Source organism: Penicillium angulare (genome assembly GCF_028827245.1).
Source record: "Penicillium angulare strain IBT 27051 chromosome Unknown utg000001l_segment0_segment0, whole genome shotgun sequence".
In the NCBI taxonomy this organism is placed as follows: Eukaryota; Fungi; Ascomycota; class Eurotiomycetes; order Eurotiales; family Aspergillaceae; genus Penicillium; species Penicillium angulare.
The window spans coordinates 2267921-2290644 of NW_026623160.1; the positions used below are offsets into that span (position 1 = coordinate 2267921).

The 22724-nt window shown below is 44.9% G+C and overlaps 7 protein-coding genes across 7 annotated transcripts; 4 read left to right on the top strand and 3 right to left on the bottom strand.

The window, feature by feature from the left end:
• Positions 1-4544: 4544 nt before the first annotated feature.
• On the top strand, positions 4545-4870 carry N7478_000795 (uncharacterized protein; the record flags this gene model as incomplete). Its single annotated transcript, XM_056917010.1, has 2 exons — positions 4545-4778; positions 4811-4870. The coding sequence occupies 2 exons, from the start codon at positions 4545-4547 to the stop codon at positions 4868-4870; spliced, it is 294 nt and encodes a 97-aa protein (XP_056784890.1).
• A 566-nt stretch (positions 4871-5436) lies between these two features.
• N7478_000796 (uncharacterized protein) lies at positions 5437-5923 on the bottom strand (the record flags this gene model as incomplete). The annotated part of the gene is made up of 2 exons (XM_056917011.1): positions 5437-5460; positions 5624-5923. 2 exons carry the CDS (start codon positions 5921-5923, stop codon positions 5437-5439), a joined length of 324 nt encoding a protein of 107 aa, XP_056784891.1.
• Positions 5924-9259: 3336 nt separating this feature from the next.
• Positions 9260-10117, top strand: N7478_000797 (ankyrin repeat domain-containing protein; the record flags this gene model as incomplete). The annotated part of the gene is made up of 1 exon (XM_056917012.1): positions 9260-10117. The coding sequence occupies one exon, from the start codon at positions 9260-9262 to the stop codon at positions 10115-10117; it is 858 nt and encodes a 285-aa protein (XP_056784892.1).
• A 3716-nt stretch (positions 10118-13833) lies between these two features.
• On the top strand, positions 13834-14519 carry N7478_000798 (uncharacterized protein; the record flags this gene model as incomplete). The annotated part of the gene is made up of 2 exons (XM_056917013.1): positions 13834-14168; positions 14333-14519. 2 exons carry the CDS (start codon positions 13834-13836, stop codon positions 14517-14519), a joined length of 522 nt encoding a protein of 173 aa, XP_056784893.1.
• Positions 14520-15354: 835 nt separating this feature from the next.
• N7478_000799 (uncharacterized protein) lies at positions 15355-15905 on the top strand (the record flags this gene model as incomplete). Its single annotated transcript, XM_056917014.1, has 2 exons — positions 15355-15513; positions 15627-15905. 2 exons carry the CDS (start codon positions 15355-15357, stop codon positions 15903-15905), a joined length of 438 nt encoding a protein of 145 aa, XP_056784894.1.
• A 384-nt stretch (positions 15906-16289) lies between these two features.
• N7478_000800 (uncharacterized protein) lies at positions 16290-16864 on the bottom strand (the record flags this gene model as incomplete). The annotated part of the gene is made up of 3 exons (XM_056917015.1): positions 16290-16428; positions 16478-16495; positions 16548-16864. The coding sequence occupies 3 exons, from the start codon at positions 16862-16864 to the stop codon at positions 16290-16292; spliced, it is 474 nt and encodes a 157-aa protein (XP_056784895.1).
• A 1300-nt stretch (positions 16865-18164) lies between these two features.
• On the bottom strand, positions 18165-18989 carry N7478_000801 (uncharacterized protein; the record flags this gene model as incomplete). Its single annotated transcript, XM_056917016.1, has 2 exons — positions 18165-18791; positions 18858-18989. The coding sequence occupies 2 exons, from the start codon at positions 18987-18989 to the stop codon at positions 18165-18167; spliced, it is 759 nt and encodes a 252-aa protein (XP_056784896.1).
• Positions 18990-22724: the final 3735 nt, after the last annotated feature.

The following is a 22724-nucleotide window of genomic DNA, read 5'->3' on the forward strand; positions in this document are numbered from 1 at the left end:
GAGCTATGCGCCACAAACTCACCAGAACCTTGGGGTCGATTATTTGGGTACCCAAACTTGGCCTTGGTCAGTTGTGCAAATCACGTCGCAGATCTATGGGCGGCACTTGCTTCAGCCATGTTGACTTCTAAATCGTCGAACGTACCTCAACCAGAACCGGCGGGCCTTGAACTGTAGGCCAATTCTTTTTTTTTTTCTATCTTTTTTTTTTTTTTTTTGAAATGACATTGTCTTGATTTGAATGGGCGAGGAATTACTTCGAAAAATCGTCTCGCCCATTTCTTTCCATTGGTAGATCTGGCGTTTTCCGCTTTCCGTCCCGCAAAAAGCGGTCCGCTCTACGACTGAACCATGGTCGCTTTTAACCGAGAATGGAATGGATACTACTTGTAATTTCAAAATTGACCTAAAATCACGAGTAAGTACAGTGATTTAGCGTTGCCATGTACTTTTCGCTATAGGTGCTTCTTAGGCCTTTCAGCAGGGTTATCATAGACGTGCAGCTGGATGATGTGCAGTCCAGCTCCTCTTTTTATCGTGTCAGCCAGTTAATGAGAAGATTCTGTTCAATTCACACGAAAAGGTACTCACATGTAGACGAGAGCTCGAATGCATTTCCCGAAAGGGCTTGATGGCTACCTCACCTCCAGTAAGATTGAAACCCAACTCCCTTCCCGGAATCGATGCCAATGATGAGGTCTTTACCACTCAAGACCGGTGTAAATACTCTCCTAAAGCCATTACTTGATAGTATCATCGACCGTGCCAATGGGGATTCTTCATGTAGAAGGGTCTGCGGCTATGGATCACAGAACAGCTCCCGCTTTATACAATAACTCCTACGTTCCTGGCAAAAGAGCCTTGATCAGAAGATCCTATGTGTAGGTACTGGCTTTAGATGTGTAGAGCAGTCTAGACCACCATTTAATATAGCTCCACAAGTGTCTTTTTGATAAATGTAATTTTCATGCACCTTAGAAGTGGCCTGTTTGACAGCTACGACTACTACCTAGAAGCCAGCCACCAATGACCACTTTCGCTACATGATGAGAAAGATTCTCAATCACGCCATCTTTGATGTTGGGCAATGACCTGTAACCAACTTTGAGGAGACACTACCAGCACAACACACGCGATGGTAGATATCGTAAGAAGAGACGATCTTCAAGACAGTCACCAGACTCTCCGATTTTAACTGGACATCTATCCACCAAAATTCACCAACACCCATCAACGCTGCTCTGCACTGTACATAATTTGAACCCTAAGGAGGAAAGAATGATGGCGTGAAATTACGCTCAGTGTATGTACCTGGCGATCGAATGTATATACTTGATGCTATGAAAGAAGGACGCGCAATAGAATGAATGTGGGCGTTCGCCATGTTCGTGGCTTCAGTGCTGGGCTACTGGTAAACTCATGATAGAAGTTCATTGCTCAATCTCAAAATCAAGCATCCGTGAGTCTTTGGACTCCGAGGGCTGAGACAATTTAGCTTCAGTCGACTTGTACATGTTGTGACCGCAATTCTGGCAGGTCTGTTTGGGTAAAGGCCATATTCACAGAGTTTCTTTTTCTTCTTCCGCTGTTAACGAGTCCTATAGCTCTGAGTCAGGCAAAATACTAGTAGCTCTCTGTGTGATTAGCTCTCTGTGTGATAAGGTTCTGGACTGTGGCGAACAACCCCGTCCAACACTTTCCCCATAGCAGTGAAATAGCTCGGCCCAACACGGCATTCATACAGATGCGTCCTCTGGACCTCGGTGGAATCTTGTAAAGAGGTTTAATCCGGGGGACTACCAGGTATCCAGCCAATAGCACTTAGTTGGCGAAGCCGGCACAGAGTTTAAACTTCTAGCTCATTTGTACTTCTTCCTTAAGCATTCATGCATATAAAGTATCGGGTTTCAAGTGGCCGCAGGTGTTCCATCTCTTTCGGAAATGATCGGGCGAAAGACTAACAAACGGTTCCGGCATGCTGTATGGCAGGCCTGACAGAGTGAAGTCCAGCAGGTCGGCATGATGGAAGCATTGATTCGCGGGCAACTGGAGCGATGACGAAGAATAATTATATATAAATCGTTGAAAAGTTGGAGATTCTCCTGCAATATTTATCTCTGAGATGACGGGAACTGTGAGATGACCTCAGAATTGTTCATTGTGGACAATACGACATTATCGAATCTGGTGGATGAAGAAGGTGATGGTATCCAGAGCATGCTATTCTGAGACCAGTGCTTCATGGACAGTTCTTATGATGAACTTGTAGGATTGAACAAGTTGTAAGATATTGATGGAATTATGGACCGCTATCGGCTTTCCCAGCTACCTGTATGGAATAATAACACCATTTTAATGGAGATACATTACGCGAAGTTACAGCGTCGTTTATGAGTTCCCAGGAAATGGCGATCATAGAATGAGTGGATTTTCCAATGGCGCGGGATCGCATAACATTCGAAACGAATGTACAATTCAACCGAGTGCTAGCAAAGTACTCATCTTCATTCTTCAACCAAAAATTTGAGGAGTTTACTTATGCATTGCTCGCCATAGAAACATAGCATAGCCATTGTTCTCTATCATTATATAAAGTCTTATTGCAAAGCGTCCCCAAGCATAGTCACAATCCAACCATATCGATTGTGGAAGTGGCCAATAACCTGACAAGCTGAAACAATGTCAACCCCAAATGATAAGAGCTTTCAGCCGCGGATGTGCACTGTCGCCCAGAGTTTGAAGGCGCAAAACACCAAAATATTCCTCCTAGCATCACTGATTTCTGTGCTCTCAATCAGTATGCTGGCAATCGAAATGCTCCACGACGACAGGCGATTTACCTCTGGAGTGTCGAAAGGGCTCTTCTGTGGTACATTGTCGACCGCAGTCATTTCATGTGTGATTTCCATGATGCTTGATTTTTATTCCCAAGGGGCTTTCATCCGAACAAAGTCTGAAACCCTAGCTATATGGATGCCTTTGGTGTGTCTCAACTTTGCCGTCCTGGAATTCATTGTGGCATCAAGATACTGGTACTGTAATGGAAGCTCGCGACAGACCTGTGGGGTAATGACAGCCTACATGGTTACCTTATTCTTGTCCAGTGTCTTTCTATCGCTTTGGATGCAGTATGCCTGGATTCATACACGGTATCCAGTATCGCATAAGAGGAGCCGGTCTTGGTCGTAAGCTATTGCTTGATAACTCTTCAAGAGTTCTGTGACGTCAGAAATGAAACCCTCGGAAATGGAACTCTCCCTTGGAAGGCAAATCATGCTGATAGGGACATTACTTGGTATATTACTCCTACTTGTGATGGGGAGTAGGCTTCATAATACATCAAATAAAAGTATCCTATCCAGATCTCTCATGTTCATCCCAAGATATGCGCCTTTTCCATTTAACACGACCAAATGTGAGTGGTATAATATCGAGATAGACTAAATTCGTACTTCAGTACCAACTATATTAGGATCAAGTAAAGGTTTAAGTGAATATAAGTCTCGATTCAATGAGTATTGTGTATTCTGCTGGCTTATACTATCATTGAGAGAACCTCTTCAATCCAGAAAAGTAAAATGAGGTTTGTGTATACAGGACTGCCTGGCATACTCTAAGTTGAAAATTCACATAATGGTAGGTATCGGGCTTGTTCTGTCTTTTCAACGTTTAAGTACAAGGCCGTCAATAGATTAAACACCCACAGCGTTTCACACTCTCAGGTACATTGGCGAAATTGATTTCGTAGAATGTGCTTATTCTACCCTTACACGTATTACATGTAGGGCCATCCGTCATTCGCCACTCCTGACCCGATTATCTCCGCTCACTTTATTTAATCTAAGTCAAGTCTGTCTCTAGAATTGATTCTCATAAAAGCATTCTGACAGGTCCCGTGAGTAATCATTGGCCTTGATTGACTCTTGCGAATTTCCTGTGATATATTGGTCTTTCATTCCTTCACAATCAGGAAATCCGAACAATGAAGCTTTGGAGCCTTCCGGGGAAGTTGTATTTATTCTTGTTATCGTTACGCGTTTGTCTATCATGTGAGATTCATTTAGATTATGCGCTACCCTTTGAGTTGATTCAAGGGGATTATTCATACCCGGTGAGTCACGATACTAATCCGAGACTTGAGTAAACACTTTGACTGAGAGGGGTACATGTAGTCTACGGCGCTGCTAGTCGAGACCGGTTTACCATACCCAAGAAACGGCCACATAGCCCCACCGATCAACCCGTATCACGCGTCGACGTGGCAACAAGGCCCACTCAACGTTTCTTTGAAGTATGAGTACTTCTCGAAGAAGGTTTTCATTAACCATCCTCTATCGCGGGAAAAGATCTGGTCCTTTGGCAACGGCAATTTGGGTGCTCATACGGTACTGAGCCTCCTGGCCTCCCCAGAGGTTACTATTTCGGACGCCAATCAATGTCTCCGCTACGGTGCTGCGGCTGCAGAGGCTGTGGTGAGCCAAGTAGATCATCAACTCCAAACGGGGTCCCAGACACGAAGTCGACCAGCAAGTACAAGCTTAGGAATGGCATTTACCCAAAAGCAAAGATTAAAGGACGCAGGTCTGAAGGCTATTCAAGAAGCACCCGAAGAGGAAGACTGGACCAAATATTGGGAACAGTTGGATGACTTGCCTGACTTGCATGAACCAGGCATTTTGGTCAACAGCCAGTATCTCGATCAAAGGCATGGCCTACGGACGTTCTCTGGTATCTCGCACCCAATGCTAGGCGTCATAGGTGCCATGATTGCTTTCCTAGTAAGCGTTTCTATTGTACATATCTTGACAAGTATTTGCATTCAACTATGTCTCCGGAAAAGACATCAGCATTACAATTCGGGAATGTTTGACAGTGAGAGCTACTGCGACGAGAGCTCTCTTATGAGGGGAAGCGCCAATAATAGTTGACAGATCCAGGCTTCCTGGGTTTATTTTGACCTCATTGCAGAAGAATACCGACGCTTGAATGTATCTTAACTTGCAGGTGCTTCTTTTCTATCATTTCTCATTTTGAGAGCCATCCGCTGCCTGACCCCTAGCCTTCTCGTTCTCTCCAATTCAGCTATTTACTTGAAAGCTTACTGGACCAAACAAGTCCATATAGTGGTAGTTCTCTTATGTCAAGTGCCTTTCTATCTGGTAAATGGATTTCATAGAGAATAGACGTTGTATGACAAAATACAAGCCCAGCAAAGCCGTCTTGAGCCCAAGGCCGACAGAACTAAAAATTGGTACTGATATGGAGCAAGGCTCTAACACAACACATTGTGAACTTTATATTCGAACTAGTTACACTGATAGCTCGCAATGCTGCCTTTCCACCTTATTTTGTGTTCTATATGAGTGAACAAGAAACCATCGACAGGCTCAGAGATGCTATGGAGTTCTCTGCAAGCCATGCTTATAGCCCATACGTTTAGCAGGGTGTTTTCATTTGACACTGTATACGTCTATTTTCTGTTCGCGTGGAAAAGCTCGAACACTGGACATTCTAAAATCAAACCAATCAAATACCCCATACAATGACTCAATGGGTTGATTCTGTGTGACATAAAATGATACTGTAAGTATGGTGTCAGTCTCTGAGATCTAGATTCACTTACCTTCATAACATCGTGGGCGTCCTTTTCCCCAAACCGAATGAGCTCGTTGACAGTACGATGATCTCCCGCAATATTGTCGACCCAGTCATCCACGTTATCCAAGTCCCAAAAGTCTCCATTGACTTTCAGTTCCGGATGAGACTTGGCCAGTGTGTATGCCCGGTGTTTGATCGCGCGAGGGGAGCGGTAGAAGCCTCGGCGTGCCAGAAGGCAACGCAGAGCCTTGCAGCGTATTTGTCGCGACGAAAAGTAAATGAGAATTACTGTCTCATTCACTGACCAGCGTTGGCTTTTTGACATCTAGGAGAATGCCGTGTCAGGGAATACTCTCTTTTGGCTATGATAGAAGCCTTACCACAGCTGACATATATATTCACAGATAGTCAAATATGTTTGTTGATACCGCTGTGAGAGGGAAGAAGAGTCTTTGGAAGACCCAAGAATATTCCCCTCACAAACAATGTCCATTATAGATCAAACTACCCAGAGTTGAAGATTCTTCGATCGAATCAATAGCGAGAATATCAGATGGAGAACAATTCAAGCTAGCGTTCCTTCATTATACGACAGCGTTATCCCGATCTCAGTGAGTTCTTGCGGAAGTCTGCCTGTTGATCTAATAGAATCCAACAAAAAATATCCATATAATGTTCAAACTGGGCCCAATTCAACTGGACTGTTTATTTTGGTGTGAATTGTGGGTTGAAAGTTCACTTGTCAGATACAGACATGCATTACAAAAAGAAGCGATTCCTCGCTTCTAGGGTCTTCTGACTAAAGTGAGGTTAAGGAATGAATGCTCATATTCCCATGCTTGTTAGACTGTTTATTTTGGAGATTACTGTGTCTTTTCATTTGAATTGGCTTCCAAACCGGAAAGTGATAAGGGGTTTATTCCGACAAGCCGCTCTTCGATAGATGCCAATAATTACTGTTGAACAATGAGATTGGTTCATTTCAGTTCTATGTCAAGAATAGACACCTTTGAAGTGTATAGTCATCCAGAATAAGAGATGACCTACCTAATTGGGAGAACTGGTGAACTCATTCTACAGATATCCTTGTAATGCAGCTAGATTGAGAGAGAAAATACTGGGCGAATAGTCATGAAATACTGCAGTATGACTAGCTTCGTCGTAATCACTGAACATTGAAACTTCTGAGCGAGAGAAGCTAACGTCCTTATTCTACCAAGGTAAAAGCTTCCCCATGTGATGTGCTTTGGGGATTGTGTTCCCTTCGACTCGGACTGAACGATTAAAATTCGCTAAGAAAATCTGCAACGTCAAGATTCCCGTGATTTTTGGCAATACTCTGCGCTGTATTTCCTGCATGATCGACAATATTCTTTTGCGATCTGAGGGTGTAAATATAAGGTTTGCAAATGGCCGAGGTTTCCGCCGGCCGCAGCACACCATCGTGCAGTTCTGCCACCGTGGTCAACAGCGTTGATTTCAGTATTTGTATGAAGCAGTAATATCTGCATGATCTCCTGGAAACCCCCAGATGACGCGATCATCAATGCAGTTAGTCCATCCGTGTTCCTATGGTGAATTGAGAGCTTCGGATCATGGTCCAAAGGCTGGTGTGCAATTTGAACGTGGCGAAAGCACAGCGCCACCCGAAGCGTTGTGGTACCATTTAGACTAGTCTGGTTGGCATCAGTGAGCTTGTAGCTCATGAGGTCTTTCACTGCCCAAGTATGGCCTGCAAGGCAAGCAGCCCACAGAGGAGGTACACAACGTGGCTCGTGTGTATTGGTACGAACGCCAGCCTGACTGAGTAAGAGTCTAAAAATGCGATAAGTACCTTTCTCAGCCGAGTGAGCTAGGGGAGATACGCCGCTGATCTCGCAGCCGCATATGTTGATACTGTCGACGTGGAGTAGGTGGGAAACATGTTTTTCGTCATTGATGCATACTGCGTGCCAAAGAGAGGTTGTTCCATTTTGGTCTTGATGATTATTATCAATACCAAGACAGCTCGAGAGCAAGCAATCGAAAACCTGAAGTGGAAGCCTCAATGAGCTAATTTGGTGATAGATTTAAACAATCTCGAGAAGAGCACGTTCCACTTGGATGTTGGCAAGAAACAATTGAGATCTGCCAAGCGAGAGCAACATTTCGGTAGCGATACAGTCTCCGTCTCGGACTGCAGCGCGGAGGGTTCGGTTCAAGTTGCGTCTCGCTTTATCATCCATGGCCGTCCGGGATCTGATAGAATCAATTGGAATATACGGTATTGCTCGTGATCGAAGGCATGCATTAGGGGGTAACTAAACTATGCGCCCTCCGTCCTGCAGATGCAGATCCGTTGCAGGAAACCGTTTGACGATTGCACTGGCACTGTTTCGGATAGCGATATCCATTGCCGTCTCATCGTTATTGTTCTGGAAAGTGATGTCAAGGGTCTTTTCACTCAACAAAAAATGAACGGCCTTCCACTGTCGATCCACACGTGCTATCATCAATGTGGTAGATCCGTGCCAAAAAGCATTGATATCCGCGCTGTGATGATCCAACAATTTTCTTGCCGTCAATATATTTCCGGTCTCTATAGCCTGGTAAACCGGGAGTTTTCGTCTTGTAATAAGATCTAGGGGATGAACTTTGCTAGATATGAATTCAAGGCACGGCAGATTAAAGATAAACGAATAAGTTGACTCTTTGTGAGGAAACTGATGACACGATTCAGTAGCTCGACAGGTAATTGATTGAAGCTCATCATGCCTACAACTCGGTCTGTCAGCAACTTGGAATGGAGTTGTGAAACGTAGTCCCAAAGCGGGCAATTTGAAGATTTATATGAAAAGACCAATCACAGCCGGTGGATCTTCAAGGATAACAACTATAGAAATATTTTTCTGTTGGCTCCCAGGACGCGACTATTCGCTTTCGGTAGAAATTAGGTTCCTAGGAGCTCGTTAGACTGTTACGGATGCTCCTCGGAGCCTTTTTGTATGAAGTATACACGATTGACAAAGGGTGCGGACTCACATGGTGGGTCGGGGTTTGCCATAGCACGTGTGGGCTATCTTTTGGTTCTTCCCCGCGTTGCATTTGTCACAAGTTTTCACTCAATCCTGTAGGAAGATAAAATTCTCATCTACGCATACATGATAACACCCCAGCTAATCTTCAATTCGGACGAATGTTCTTTCTTGAATCTAAGCAGAAGGGTAGACACCATCCTCAGTCTGAATAGACGAGCCATGAATGAAAACCGCCTCTTGCATGCTCGCCGTAGCCCGAGATCCAGGTGAGTGCATATCTGTTTGCGTGACTTCGATAGGCCTCTCGCTTGCTAAGATACCCGGATGCAAGGCTCAACCGAAATGATGAGCCACCGATCCATGGCCGAGAGACATTTTCAGTATCTTCTCACAAGAATTAAGCGATCCCAGGAGGCTCCTCACGTATCAGAATGTTGGAGATGTCTTTGGCGTTGACTAATTTGAAACTATGTCACGACCATTCCTGCTAATCCCAAGCTCATTCTAGGCCTTCAAAGTCCTGGGATCTAAAACGACTTTCATAAAGTAGATGTCGATATAAAATCGCCCAGACTTTCCTCTCATTTGCATAAATATCTTCCAATCTTATTGTTTTTACCACAAGGTGCCTAGTTATCACCAATATGCCGTCTCCTTCTTTGGAAACAGAACGTGAGGGATTATCCATTTCTTCCCATTGTGATTGGGTGTCTGAAAACTGGAGTCATCGCTTTTCATTCTCAATTGCCTCCCGATTTGGAGGATGTTCTGATTCAAAATTCAGAGCATTACGTTGTATCACGTCGATCTTCATACGACAGATTGAACATGTTGACTCGAGTGAGGAGCATAAAGCTCCTCAAGCCATTGAGACTGAGGCTATTGATCTAAGCGCGGTATCGATTGCAATCTCCACGGGCGACATTCTCACGATCGAACAATTTCTCTACCACTCATGCACCAATCCCAACATTTTTCGAGCCCTTGGTCGGGAGTTACTCTTCAAAGCGCTAGAATACCAGCAGTATTCAATTCTGGCGATGCTTTTACGAGACCACCGGATTGATGTCAACTCGGAAGACTCAAGAGGTCGAACGGCGCTCCACTTTGCTGTCATCTATGATGACCTCACTGCAATTCATCTTCTCATGACGCACAAAATGATCAAGTTGAATCACCTAGATTCTGCAGGAGACACTGCACTTCTCTTAGCGGCGAGAACGTTCGATGGCGGGCTATCTTGCAGGAAGATCTTGGACAGTTTGATCTCAAGTCCGGACGTAATGGTAAACCAGCGCGACTCTCGGGGTCGTTCAATCATCTGGCATGCAGCAAATACAGGCAATTGTGACCTCGTCCAAAAGCTGTCACTTCTTCCCGAGATAAAACTCGACGCAGCGGACAACGATGGCATCGCGCCACAGGAGCGAGCAAGACAGCAGGGCAACCTCACCATAATGGATCTTCTTGAAAATATTCGCTCTCAAAGGGATACGCAATAGATGTACGAACGAGTGGCTCGAGTTCATTTGTACAAGCGCTCAATATTATGCCCATGGAAGCAACGAAGCTGAAGCTTCTCGCTTAGGCACCTTTTACCTCTAAGTTATTGTTTAGATAGCTTCTTGCGGATCATGTCAGAAATATGAGTGTCCGTCAGATTTCAGCCGTGTACTGTATAGTTGTTACGGTGTAATTTTCGTAGCGTTAGTCAAGTATCCGCCATTCACTAAAACACATGTCCATGTTCCTTATTTGGAAGGTTTCTTCGCGGAAGGAAAACTGCAATCAGGCTGCTTAAAAAAGAGGCTGGTTAGTAGAACGAGATTTAAATTGAACAAATTGATCTTCTATGACCTTTATACATACAATGCTATGGCAAGGTATGGTGAGGTTGCGTGGGTTATAGCTTGTTTTGTCCCAATATATCGCTGATTTTACATCTGACAATTTCCGGTTCGTTTTGTCATCTTTAAAACCACTTGAGTTTGGGTTTGGGCTTGCACCGAACATCAATAAAATTATATCGAGTGATATATGATAATAAATTCCCTCGGAATTACGAGCGCAGTCGCAGTTTGAATAGCGCTTCGAACATAAAGCAGTAGAAAGGTCACATAACCCAAGCCGCGGAAACAGACTTTTGGCCAGTCTTTCATCAGTGACAGCTAGCCAACATACAAGTGAAGCAAAGTGAAATCAAATATCCCCACTCAGTCGAAAAGCTCTGAGCAATGTAAAATTCTGTATTCGACCTCATTGTCTCTGTTGTTTGGCGTATATAGGACAACCCTCCCTGGTCAACTTTCCCCGGAACTCGGGGTCATAATAAGGGCTTTTCTCGTCCAGAGTAGCAGCGTACCGACCCCGTCCTGTCTTCTTCTATGTGAGTTTTTGTAATGTGCATTGAGATTATCGAAGCGCGAGAATGCACGATGACATTGAGGAACCCAGCACTTATGGAGTTTCTTCTGCGTATGAATTCCCATGTGGCGCTTCAAGTGTTCCCGGCGCTTGAAGCTTTTTTGACAGTTGGGAACGGAGCACTGATTGATTGAACCCTTTGTTGAAGAGGAAGAACTCTTCTCGACTGGTTCGAAAGCTTCGCTGCATGGGACAAATCTCTGTAAAGCATGAAACAGTTGTCCGGAAGTGGAGGTACCAGTGAGACATTGTGCGATGCACTCTGTCGTATCACAAGATGCCGAGTGTCGTGCTTCATCGAACAACTCAACATCAGACATTTGACTCATGGCGCCACCGAGGGTCATAAAAGATTGAGTGTTTAAGGACCCTGAGTCTGGCCAAGTCGGTGATATCTCGGGAGGCTCGAAGTGAATCTCCCGCGGGTTAACAGTCTGTGAGGACACACTCATTTGTTCTCCCAGTGTGCTGAATAATGGGCACTCGAGAAGTACCCAGTCTCGTTTGCAAAAGGCCGGTCGACATAGAAATTCAGATTTCCATTGCGGCAGAATTTCCAGATGGCAATTACCGTATTCTGAATCAGACATCTAACACAAACGGTAGAGCTGGATGATGTTGTTCAAGAGCTGCCTCGCAGTGGGTGCATGTACACAACGCAGGGGGCGTGAAGAAGTCTTAGGATGAGTGGGAATGACCTGGCTGCCCAGGATGTGGTTTCTTTTAGAGAGAGTTATGTACGTATATTAATGGTCGCCTCTAATGAACATTGGAAATTAAAAGTTTATTAAAGCTCAATGAGATCTGCTCTTTTCCCCAGCCAGACGTGCGCATTATCACACGGGATTTCACCATTTTACTGCCAATGATTTGAACGTACACTGCATGATTACATGGAAACCCAGCATGGTTAGAAGCAATCATTTGAAACTTCACGTACTGTACATGCTTCGAAACTCTCAAGCGCTTTAACATGGCAGACTTCTCAATCTTGCGATTGCGTACCTCCTCTTGCGGCTGCGAATTTCACATGTGCTGACGTGATGGCTGGTTACTATTCAATTAGGCGGGTACTGACCATTCATCTCGATATTCTGCCAGTAAATAAATGGGGAGGTTACGAATAAAGATGGCAACAAACCCAATGTTGTCAGTATCTCTGGTAAAGCTATTGACAGCCAAAGAATCAATCTTCAATGATGTTATATTCTAATCAGGGTGTTAGTTATGTAGCCAATACGCTATCATTTTGAACACAATAGATGAATTTCTTCATATGGCTACATGATGATATCTTCTGCGCACTGCTTTCTAAACCATTAGATAACGGCGGAACTCCGAGTTCAAGTACGTGGCAGAGGGCGGAAGGACAATTGGCACACAAGAATGCAGACGAAAGGGCAATAATCAATAAAAGACTAGTTATCCAGCTTTGTAAGACTTCTGTTTGGTCTCATTCTGCGCTAGCGAGGTCGTTGCGCACTGACATCAATTCTTGGAGTCATTCTGACCCGCAAATCCACCTTTGTTCCGCGGTCTCATCTTACGGGTAGAAGGCTACTTGTTTCAATTGTTTAGTAGATCGCTTCAATGACGCAAGTGGCGAACTCATGAAAGGGGGATTTCCGATACGAAAGACGGCCTTGGTCTCGAACCGGTCGCTAACTGAAGAGTAGAATAAAAGGTCCTGTCGCTTTTCCGACCGCTTGACAACCAGTTTCGGCTTTGATCAAGATTGACAGTCTCCAGAGGGTTATTATGTTATTCTTATCGTATCGCCCGACTCATTATAAGATTAAAACTTCTCCCTGAAAAGCGGCGAGAAGAAAGATCAAAGTGGGGAACGGATGCAGAGTCTAAACTACTTTCGGATAAGCCGCAGATCAGTCTTGTCCCGGTTGACCGACCCGCAAGTTTGCCAACTATGGGCAAGTATACAGTGCCTCATAGTCGTGCCCTTCATTGTAGGAATATGTCAATCACATCATGGTTTATCTAAACATCCGAGGATATAACTCTGCACGCTCAATCGAGAGGAAAAGGTAAGGAAAGTAGGCGGGAGTAATGCTGGCGTTGTTGTTCCTGTTTTCCGCAGTGGTTCTTGTCCTGAGCGAGAATTGAATAAACACGGGTCGATCGAGCAGCTGAGCAGAAGGAACCCATCTCACAAAATTAACCTTCACGATTGATACCACATCGTGTCACCGTCGTATTGATTGTGGATATGTGTAAACTATGGCTCTTACTGTCCGTGGCTCTGTTGATCAGATTGATCTCACTTTTGAACAGTCCGCGGTATTTTTGCAGCCGAATTGAATAAACAAAGCTAATTTACCTGTTGTGTGATTACATATGACTAATTTATCGAACTCGTTGCTTTAGATGTTACGGACACGTTGGTGTCGGGCTTCCTGGGGTTCTTGCCCAGAGAAGAGAAGTATAGAGTTAAAGTCACTCAATTCGTCCAATGAATGGGATGGCGGTGTATTTTAGGACTGCAGCCTGCCCCTCCATAATGGGATTCAATAGTTCACAAAAAGGTGGGCTGCCCACGTACTGTATTGACGCTGTATTATGCAATCAGTACATTATGCTTTCTTTGTTGATCCCCCTTACTTGTTGCAGGTACTGTTCCTGAAGCCAGCTTTACGCCCGGCTTTTCTTGTGTCCTTAGACGTTGGGTCTTTACTCAAATGATATTTCTTTCTAGAAATACTTCCATGGTACACATTCTTGAAGCACTCTCTCTAAACGAAGAAAGGACATCGATTTTCTTCTGTGCAGAGAGCCTGTCATGGACCCCCTGGAACAGGAACAGATCTTCACACCAACTGACTTTTCAGCAAACTGGCGCCAAATGTTTCCCTCGGCCACGCACCGGCGCTCGATCTACAGTATCCCACTGTCTGAAACTACCTCGCAGCAAGCGGATTGTCCTTTCGAGTACGAAATTGAGAGGCCACAAGAGGATACCTTCACTGAGACGGCAAACGAAGAGCAACATTATTTGAAAGAGACTGGTGCAGCCAGTTACGCCTTTGCAGAGGGGGGGGCAAACGTCAAATCCTTTCAGAAGTCTGTACCAAGTGTAACCGGAGATCTTCTTGACACATTTACCACTCTAAAGAGGTTTGCTGTTATCTTATACACCGATTGTTCTAACCCCAGCTAACTTGATTATAGCTTAGATGTACGAATGCAGTAAGCGGTCCTTTTTTTTGTCTGATTTATGGATTTTTTCCTCCCCCCCTGGCACAGGTTTCGAGTCTCGATAGCTGACATATTTTTCACAGGGAGATGGAGGAGCAATTTCAAAAGCAGGAGATTTGGAATGAAAATGTGCAGAGGGAAATGGAAGCATTGGCTACGGGCTATGGGAGACTCCGAGAAATGGAATCCACAGTGAACAACCTCGAGGACCAAGTCAAAGCTATCAGCAGAAGGAAGAATGTGGTTTCTGCGAAGCACAGTGCAAAGTAGCCCGGTACATTGCATACTCAAGGGCCAGCTGTATCTGACTTGACGCAAGCTTTTGGAAGCTCAAAAGGAAACGAGGAGTTAATGAATTATACATACAGTAACGTTACATGTGAAATTCCGGTTCTATTCATGAAGGTCAATAATCAAAACCAGGTGCGGTCCTTTTCAAATACCAAATTTATTGAGACCCAGGGAAACCACTCTCTTGGCATGCAAACCGAACTGGAAGTCACTTGATGCCGGGTCTATCAAACAATGAAAATTACATTGGCAACCCTTAATACTGCGACTTAACCATGTGGACAGTAATTTGAGAACTACTCTAGTGTCCCACTACCACGCGGCGCGATCATTCCCACAGTAATTGAACCGTGGGTTAGGTTTTGTTCTTTGAATCAATCCATGAACGAGTTGAAGCTATATCGTGTGCTTTCCCAATCTGAACTGTAAGTTCAACCCCACTGTGACCCATGGTAATGAGGAGAAACCGTGTTATATTCACATACACTCACCAAGGAACACGCTGCAGATCACCCATAGGGTTTCTAGGGTTTCGGTACACTTTTGATTTCAGTCAGAGTCTTACTAATGTACCGATCTGGGATTGACAAATCATTAGAGTTCAACAAAAAGATGGATCCGGGGCCCTTATCCACTGAGTGAATTATCTTGCATGGGCGACAGGCCGAACATGCCAGGCTCTCGGTTTTTGTCTCTGCTTGTCCAAGGCTTAACTTAAATCTCCTTTCCCGCCCGGAAATAAAATATAGATTTTGCAGCCTTTACGTTTCTGTATACTTCTGACCGTCTTGACTGTTGTGAGACCCGGCCCAGCATGAAGGCAGACTTGTTGAATATCATCAATATTCAAACAGCCCATGATTCGGAGAAACAAGATCTCCTTGCTGGAGAACCCAGCGTCATATCTCCAGCCCATCTTACCGACGACGGCCGTACTGCCATGCAAACCACGAATATGACTGTTCGAGAGCCAGTATGTTTATTATCCTCATATATTCTATGTAAAGTGGGTGCAAAGCACTCGCAAATCCATTCAGGATCCGTTTACATGTATCTTATGTCTATTCATCGCTAATATTATCTCAGAACCCCCAAATCGATGGAAAGCTCACAAAGAAGGAGCGTCGAGTGATCTACCGAAGACTCCTCAAGATAATGAACCAGTTGGATGATGAGTTCACCCAGGCCATTGAGGAGCGAGACGCGCGGATACACGAGCATCAAAAAGTGATACAGCGTCTTCGCGATGACGTCCCAATCCGGAAATTGAAGTTAAGACACGCAATCGCAAAAAAAGAGAAATCTTGCGCTGTCAAACTCATCCTTGAAGCCGAGGTTCATAAGCGCAAGCTGCTATTGAAATAGTCTCATAGTACCGAAGAGTACCAATGCAGTGCAGAGATTATGGAATCCGGCCTCTTGCTCAGTAATATGTGGACCAGCCACCCAGATCTCCCGACTAACATGCCTTTCCTGGGCCTCACTATGGAGATCGTTGGACTATGCGTTGGGTACATGTATAGGCTTTGGTACAATACAATGAATTTCATCTTCAAAAATGAGTCTGTTTATTACTGTCAGAATCAGATATACCAGGCATTGGATGAACAATTCATTTTGGACAAGAGCCCTCCACTTGCATAAAAGACCAAAATACAGAGGAAGGAAAACATAAGCCAGATTAAGCCATTATTTTGACGATTACTTTCGGCATTCAGCCTTGATTGCTCTCCGCCGACGGCCTTAATCTCACCTGCCCTCATCTGTCTCTTTTGCCATTTTCTGTGCCGCCGACTCAATAGCGGCCAGCCGAACCGTCAAATTCTCTATCTCGTTGGCTACAAAATGACTTGGATAGCTTTGGTCCCGAGCTTGTCGCTCCATACGTCTGGAAGAAATGAGCAGATGTTGGTGATTTAGAGGATGGTTGCACTGACCTGACACAGATGATGAGACTAGAACGACGTTAGAATAAATGTTTTCTGACAGCCATGTTTTGGTACTCACTTTACAAGGCATCGAAAGACCCGCGTGTCGCACATCTCAAGTCCATCGGACGGAGCGGGGACATCTAAATCGTCTTGATCACGATGTAGACTGTCACCTTCATTTGAAGTACGCTGTCGTTTCACTCCTGCTTGTCTGTCTCCTGGCCGGGAATTGGTGTCCCTTGGGTGGGTGTCGTCTTCGGTAGTGTCTCCCGTTATGGAACTGGCTGAGCTTTGAGACTCACCGGATGTCGAGGAAGACAAAGAAAATGCACGCAGCAGTTGGCGCTCCAAGCTTGGAGCTGCGTTCTCTGTGTTGGCCGGAGTACCACCCATAGTGAAAATTGGATTGAATCTTTCATACGCAGATCTGACGAGCCAGCAGACATTTGTAGTCAGAATGATCTTCCTTGGACGCGGCTTTTTCACTTGTCAACCTAGAACCCTGGGCCTTCTTACTGGTCTCACAATGGGCATTGTCGAGAATGGAGTCCCGGTGAGTCCAATTAAGACGAAAGGCCTGGAAAGTGTATCCCTGGCCCATGTTATCCACGGTACGCCTCTGATGGGGCGTCAGGAAGCGTAACGTTGCAGTCCGCGATCGAAGCCAAAATCCAGGGCAGAGAATGGGGGTGACAAGAGAATGTGTGAAGTACTCAGCGAGAGGTGGTTTTCTCACCGTACCTCACAGCACCCTTGCGTATTTCCCAGGTGCAAGGTTCTGTGTTGACAATGCATTCAAAGTTGCGAGGACCTATCCCTACCAAAGTCATGGGTCGCTCTGATTACGAAGTATCAAAGCTTATTTCATCCAGTCTCCCCGGGTTGGGTTTCTCCCCGGACTCGACAACTGAGAATGGCATAGTTCTGGAATCAATGATCGACAAGCTCCCTCGGTTCCTTGCTCGTAACCATGAAAGGCATTTGATCTCTTATCTCACGTGGGAAGGATCTAGGCTCCCAATGTGCAGTGATCAGCGATAGTACGACCGAGAAAGGGTGCGCGTGTGAACACTGGTGCTAGTGGGGCTACGGGAAAAGCCAAGTGGTCTTGTGGCCCAATATCTCGTCCATGGTGCCCGCAATGATCGTCAGAGTTTTCTCGGTCGGCCGGGGCTTGGCAACCCGGCAAGACCCACCTGTCGTAGCAGATTGCCCTGATTAATCTGTTGAGGTAAAATATGCACCTAACGAGCCTTTGGCGATAGATGATTTACATATAAATGGCAATACTATTAGGCTTTGGGCAATCTGATGAATTCGACCCATCTCTACTCACCGTTCTGGAGAGGCCGTAAAAAACTTGTGTAGTGAAGGAAATAAGAATGTGAGATCCAATTACTGCTGATTGCTTGTAAAAACGTTCACCGTTCCAGCCCGAGAAATACGCAACACAACAGCATTGATGCTTTATGAATTGATGAATTATTGATTTTCTAGCCTTGCGATCGAATCTAACTAATACGTAAACCGAGACATTACAAAAATGCAGATATGTCAAAATTGTATCAATTGGGGTTCACATGATATTTGCCTTCACCGCAAATCATAAGGTAGGGAAGAGTCCACACGGTCCGGCGAGCCTCAAATGGATCTCAACCAGCCACCAAAGGAGCTGTTTCGCTCTCTTTTAGTTTCATACTGCGCCCTCGATATCGACTTCCGGAAACTCGTATTGAGATCCCAGCGGCGACAGTCCCTCTAGGTCTGCCAGTGGGTATTCAGGGCCAGGAATCTCAGTCCCGGCGGAGTCGTGCAGCATTTCAAACGGGCCATATTGGTTCGTCCATGGATCATGGACAACATCAGAGGCAGGCAACTGTCCAGACAGCTGGACATTCTCGTTATCGCTCATTCTGGTTGTCAAGGATTTCATGAACGTCTCGGCTGAAGCGTGGATTTCATTCAACATATCCTGCACTTCTGTGCGAGATATCAGATTGTGGCTTTCGTTGACAACCATATCAAGCCGATTGTTCAATTGAACAATCTCTCCTTTCAAGCGATCCACCTCCTCTAGGGCCTTTTGCTTCTCCAAGGATAACTGGCGAAGTTTGGCGTTGGTCTGTGCCTTCTCCCTGCTGAGTCGCTGATTGCTAGCAGCGATCTCACGCTGTTGCTCGTTGAGGCGGTTTGTGAGCTGTCGGTTATGCACTTCGGCATTGTTGATCGCTACTCGACAGTGCGCATGAACGAGATTGAAGTCATCATCCAGGCCTCGAGAGCTGTCCGCAGCCGGCGGGTATCGCCGGTTCGCTGTTGCCTGTTGAAGTGATTGTATGAGCAGCTGCCTCGGTCGTCGGTCAGACTATGGCTTAGGAAGACATACCGCTGTTTGACGTGGCGGTGGCCGCCGTACGGTGGATTGAACCCCCGCTGTACCTGTAGGCGGAGGCCGTGTGGTCTGCGAGGAGGGAGCTCCTGTCCCTCTGGGTCTGCGAGTATTCCTCTGGACCACCATTTCGTAGTTCTCGCAATTGTAGCGCTCTATCACCGGTTGTAGGACCACAGAACAGAGAGGAGGTGAGGTTTTGTAGAAAATGAAGACTTTACGGGCGAGAAGGGCGAAGAGGACAAGGTCATTGTTTACATTTATTTACATGGATCGATTTCGTACGCCTTCTTCAGGACGGCCATTTCCACACTTTCCCCTTATTATCCACCGGTTCAAGAACTGCATCCATGGGTAGAGCTATGCGCCACAAACTCACCAGAACCTTGGGGTCGATTATTTGGGTACCCAAACTTGGCCTTGGTCAGTTGTGCAAATCACGTCGCAGATCTATGGGCGGCACTTGCTTCAGCCATGTTGACTTCTAAAGCGTCGAACGTACCTCAACCAGAACCGGCGGGCCTTGAACTGTAGGCCATTTATTTTTTTTTTTCTATCTTTTTTTTTCTTTTTTGAAATGACATTGTCTTGATTTGAATGGGCGAGGAATTACTTCGAAAAATCGTCTCGCCCATTTCTTTCCATTGGTAGATCTGGCGTTTTCCGCTTTCCGTCCCGCAAAAAGCGGTCCGCTCTACGACTGAACCATGGTCGCTTTTAACCGAGAATGGAATGGATACTACTTGTAATTACAAGTATCCCAACTATTTGCTGGATAGGTTTTTTTTATTCTACTCGACCACAGCCTCCTGTGCCTGCAACCAGGTTTCATTGCTTATCGACCGGTCCAGGCGCCTGCAGACTAGAAAAACATCGAGTGGTTCGGCATCTTGGTGAGAGTTGATAGTCATTGGAGTTACGTTCATGGGTCCCCTCACATACCGTACCCCTCCACTTAAATTGAGCCCATATCGTGCATTAGTCGGATCTTTCAGGTATAGTTTCTTCAATCGGTGAACTTGGGAGATGTCCGTTGGTTCCCTCCCAATACTTGTTCCCGCTGTACTCTGTGACAGTTGCTGGTCTGGCGAGATGTCCTTTGGTTTCCTCCCAGCACTTATCACTGCTATGAGATGTCCTCTGGTTCCCTCATAGTACCTCTTCTTGCAACTAGTGTGATTATTGATGGTCTGGGGAGATGTCCTTGGTTCCCTCCCAGCACTTATCACTGCTATGAGATGTCCTCTGGTTCCCTCCTAGTACGTGCTGATTCTGCGTCTATCTAGCTTGAAAGTTACAGAGGAATTCGAAATTGGCTTCTTGGGCCCTTTGACCAAACCGATTATCCAATGAGAGGGCCTAAATTCAGGCAAGAGTCCCGCAATATCGCTGAATGAAGCATAGTCAAATCCAGTTTTGGCTTAGGCTATGGGTCTGAGATAGGTTTTCTGTGTAAAAGATGGAAGCCAATTTCGAATTCTTCTGTACTCTGGCCTCACTTTGTCTCTTTGTCTCGGAGAGAATTCCTGGTGTACGCGGCCTGCAATACACGATACGTCTTTATTTGTCGACAAGCGATCACTGAAAAATTCTGCTTTCGAGCGCTGCACAAAGACATCCTATCCAATTTTGACCAGAAAAAACCGGCAATGAGATTCGCGAAAGGCTCACACCCATGTATACATTCTATGTATAGAAATTGAAAAGGGGTGGTAACGTAAAACCTGCAAGGTCATCGCAAATAAATGAATTATTCATGACCCCTTGATATCGCACTTTCTTGAAGTGCTCGAAATGAGGCGTGGTCGACATGCCGTCTCTTGATTGTGCTGGATATTTGCAATGGTAGACATAAATCCTTGAGTTCAGCCCAGAAATCAGCGTGCAATTTTCTGGAGTTCTATCCTAGATTTCCGTCCTTTTGGACAGGCCGGAGCATTTTGCCCCATTCCTGGTCAAATAAACAACGTCTAAACCACTTCACTTTTCAAGATTACAAGTCACATTCGACAAGAATGGTTGATATGCCAGCTCTTCCAGATGTACTTGTTTTCAAATCAGTACAATAATATCATTCTGCAGATACTGTACTAAGCTGGAATTGCACAGAAACGAAACCAACATTACGACGTTTAACTTTATCCCCAAGCCTACGGGCATTGACTAGACTCCCGTATACATTATGCCCATCATTGGGCATGAATTACAGCGATCGTTTAAAATGTTATGGAGGTACTGTAGTAAAATACAGCTTAACTTCTTTTGCTCCTTTTGGGGCTTCTTTTCCTGACAAGCCGCTCAGGCTTGGTTTACTTCAAAATACTTTTCAACGTTAGTTTAAAGCAGCGCAACTGAGATATTGATAAATGAACAGCCGGTAACGATTTTTGAATTTCATTTAGACTTCCATTCTTGCAATATATCATAATAGTGATATTGAACATCATCACATCTCAAAATTCTAACGTTGGAATGACAATTGTCAACAAACACAAACATGCTACTTTTTCTAGAAAGAAAGCTCCTTCGATACCATGGCTGTATTTCATTGTACATCGTTCAAAACAGATACTCTTCATTCTGAGAAGCGAAAGTCTTTCAACACAAGAAATATCGCGGGTTTCTAGGGAAGCGATCTGTTCTTTTGGCAAGATCCCCTCTCGCCGTGGCTCGCTTTGCACGATCTATGCATTTCACGAATAATTCTTGAAATGGACGATTCTCTTTTTATTCTCCTTTTATTCTCCTTTTATTCTCCTTTTATTCTCCTTTTATTCTCCTTTTATTCTCCTTTTATTCTCCTTTTATTCCCCTTTTATTCTCCTTTTATTCTCCTTTTAATCTTCTTTTAATCTCCTTCCACTATTCAGAATGCCAAATTGAATCATGCAAAATGTATCCAAGACATGAAACCGCCCCATGTGAGCAATTTTGTGAAAGGCAGAAACGTCTCAGGGAACAATTACCATGGTGTGAGAATCTTTAAAAATTTAGACGAGAAATAAATCATCAGATCCGTTGAGGATAGAGAGAAACATTGTATGAAAATTGTACAGTAACTATTTGATAAACAAGCATCTTTATAGTTCAGCATGTGATAAGAAGAAGGCATGGTTCAAGCTCTTGGGTCTTGGATGCAAGGTCCGGTGGAAGAACTATAGCGCTTGTAGGCGAATCGAAGGCATACAGTAGCACGTTTTTCACCTAGCTCTCGCACCTAGCTCTCGAGCCTAAAGGTGATTTGAGAAAATATTCCCGAGAGCGTACCAGCTCCTAGAATAGTTCTGCATATTTACTGGAAGTTGAAACGACGTAAACGAGGCATAGATAACCATGCACCACTGCACTTTATTCTGAAACCCCATTAGGTCCGCATCTACCGTCATATCCACCCGTGTACTGTAAAGCCCTGCAACCATCCTCTTACTTTTACAAGCAGCACCGATCGCACAAGTCCGAATGAGTTACAGTACAAAGCCAGTACAGTACGTAATTTACCTAGATAGATATTGAAGTTTGTCGCTATATTAATTTTGAGCCTCTGAGAAGTACAGCTAGGTACATTACTAGCCTAGAGTTAAGGTTCTGTAAACATGCTCTAGGTGGAAGTTATAAGGCCATTTCGAATTAAGCAATCGCATCTGAATCTGTACGGTACGAAAAGAAGAGTTCATGTTCGGGAGTTTCCTCAAAGCATCAGACCTTTTAGCAAAATGAGAATAGCTGTCGCTGTCCTGGACTTGACCCGTGCTCGGAGCATTTGCTTTGTGTCTTCAGATATAAAACTCCCGACGACAGGAAGGGTATCCACAATCAATTTGTATTTTGGGTATTTCTGTGCGAACTTTCCCAGGATTTCGTCGT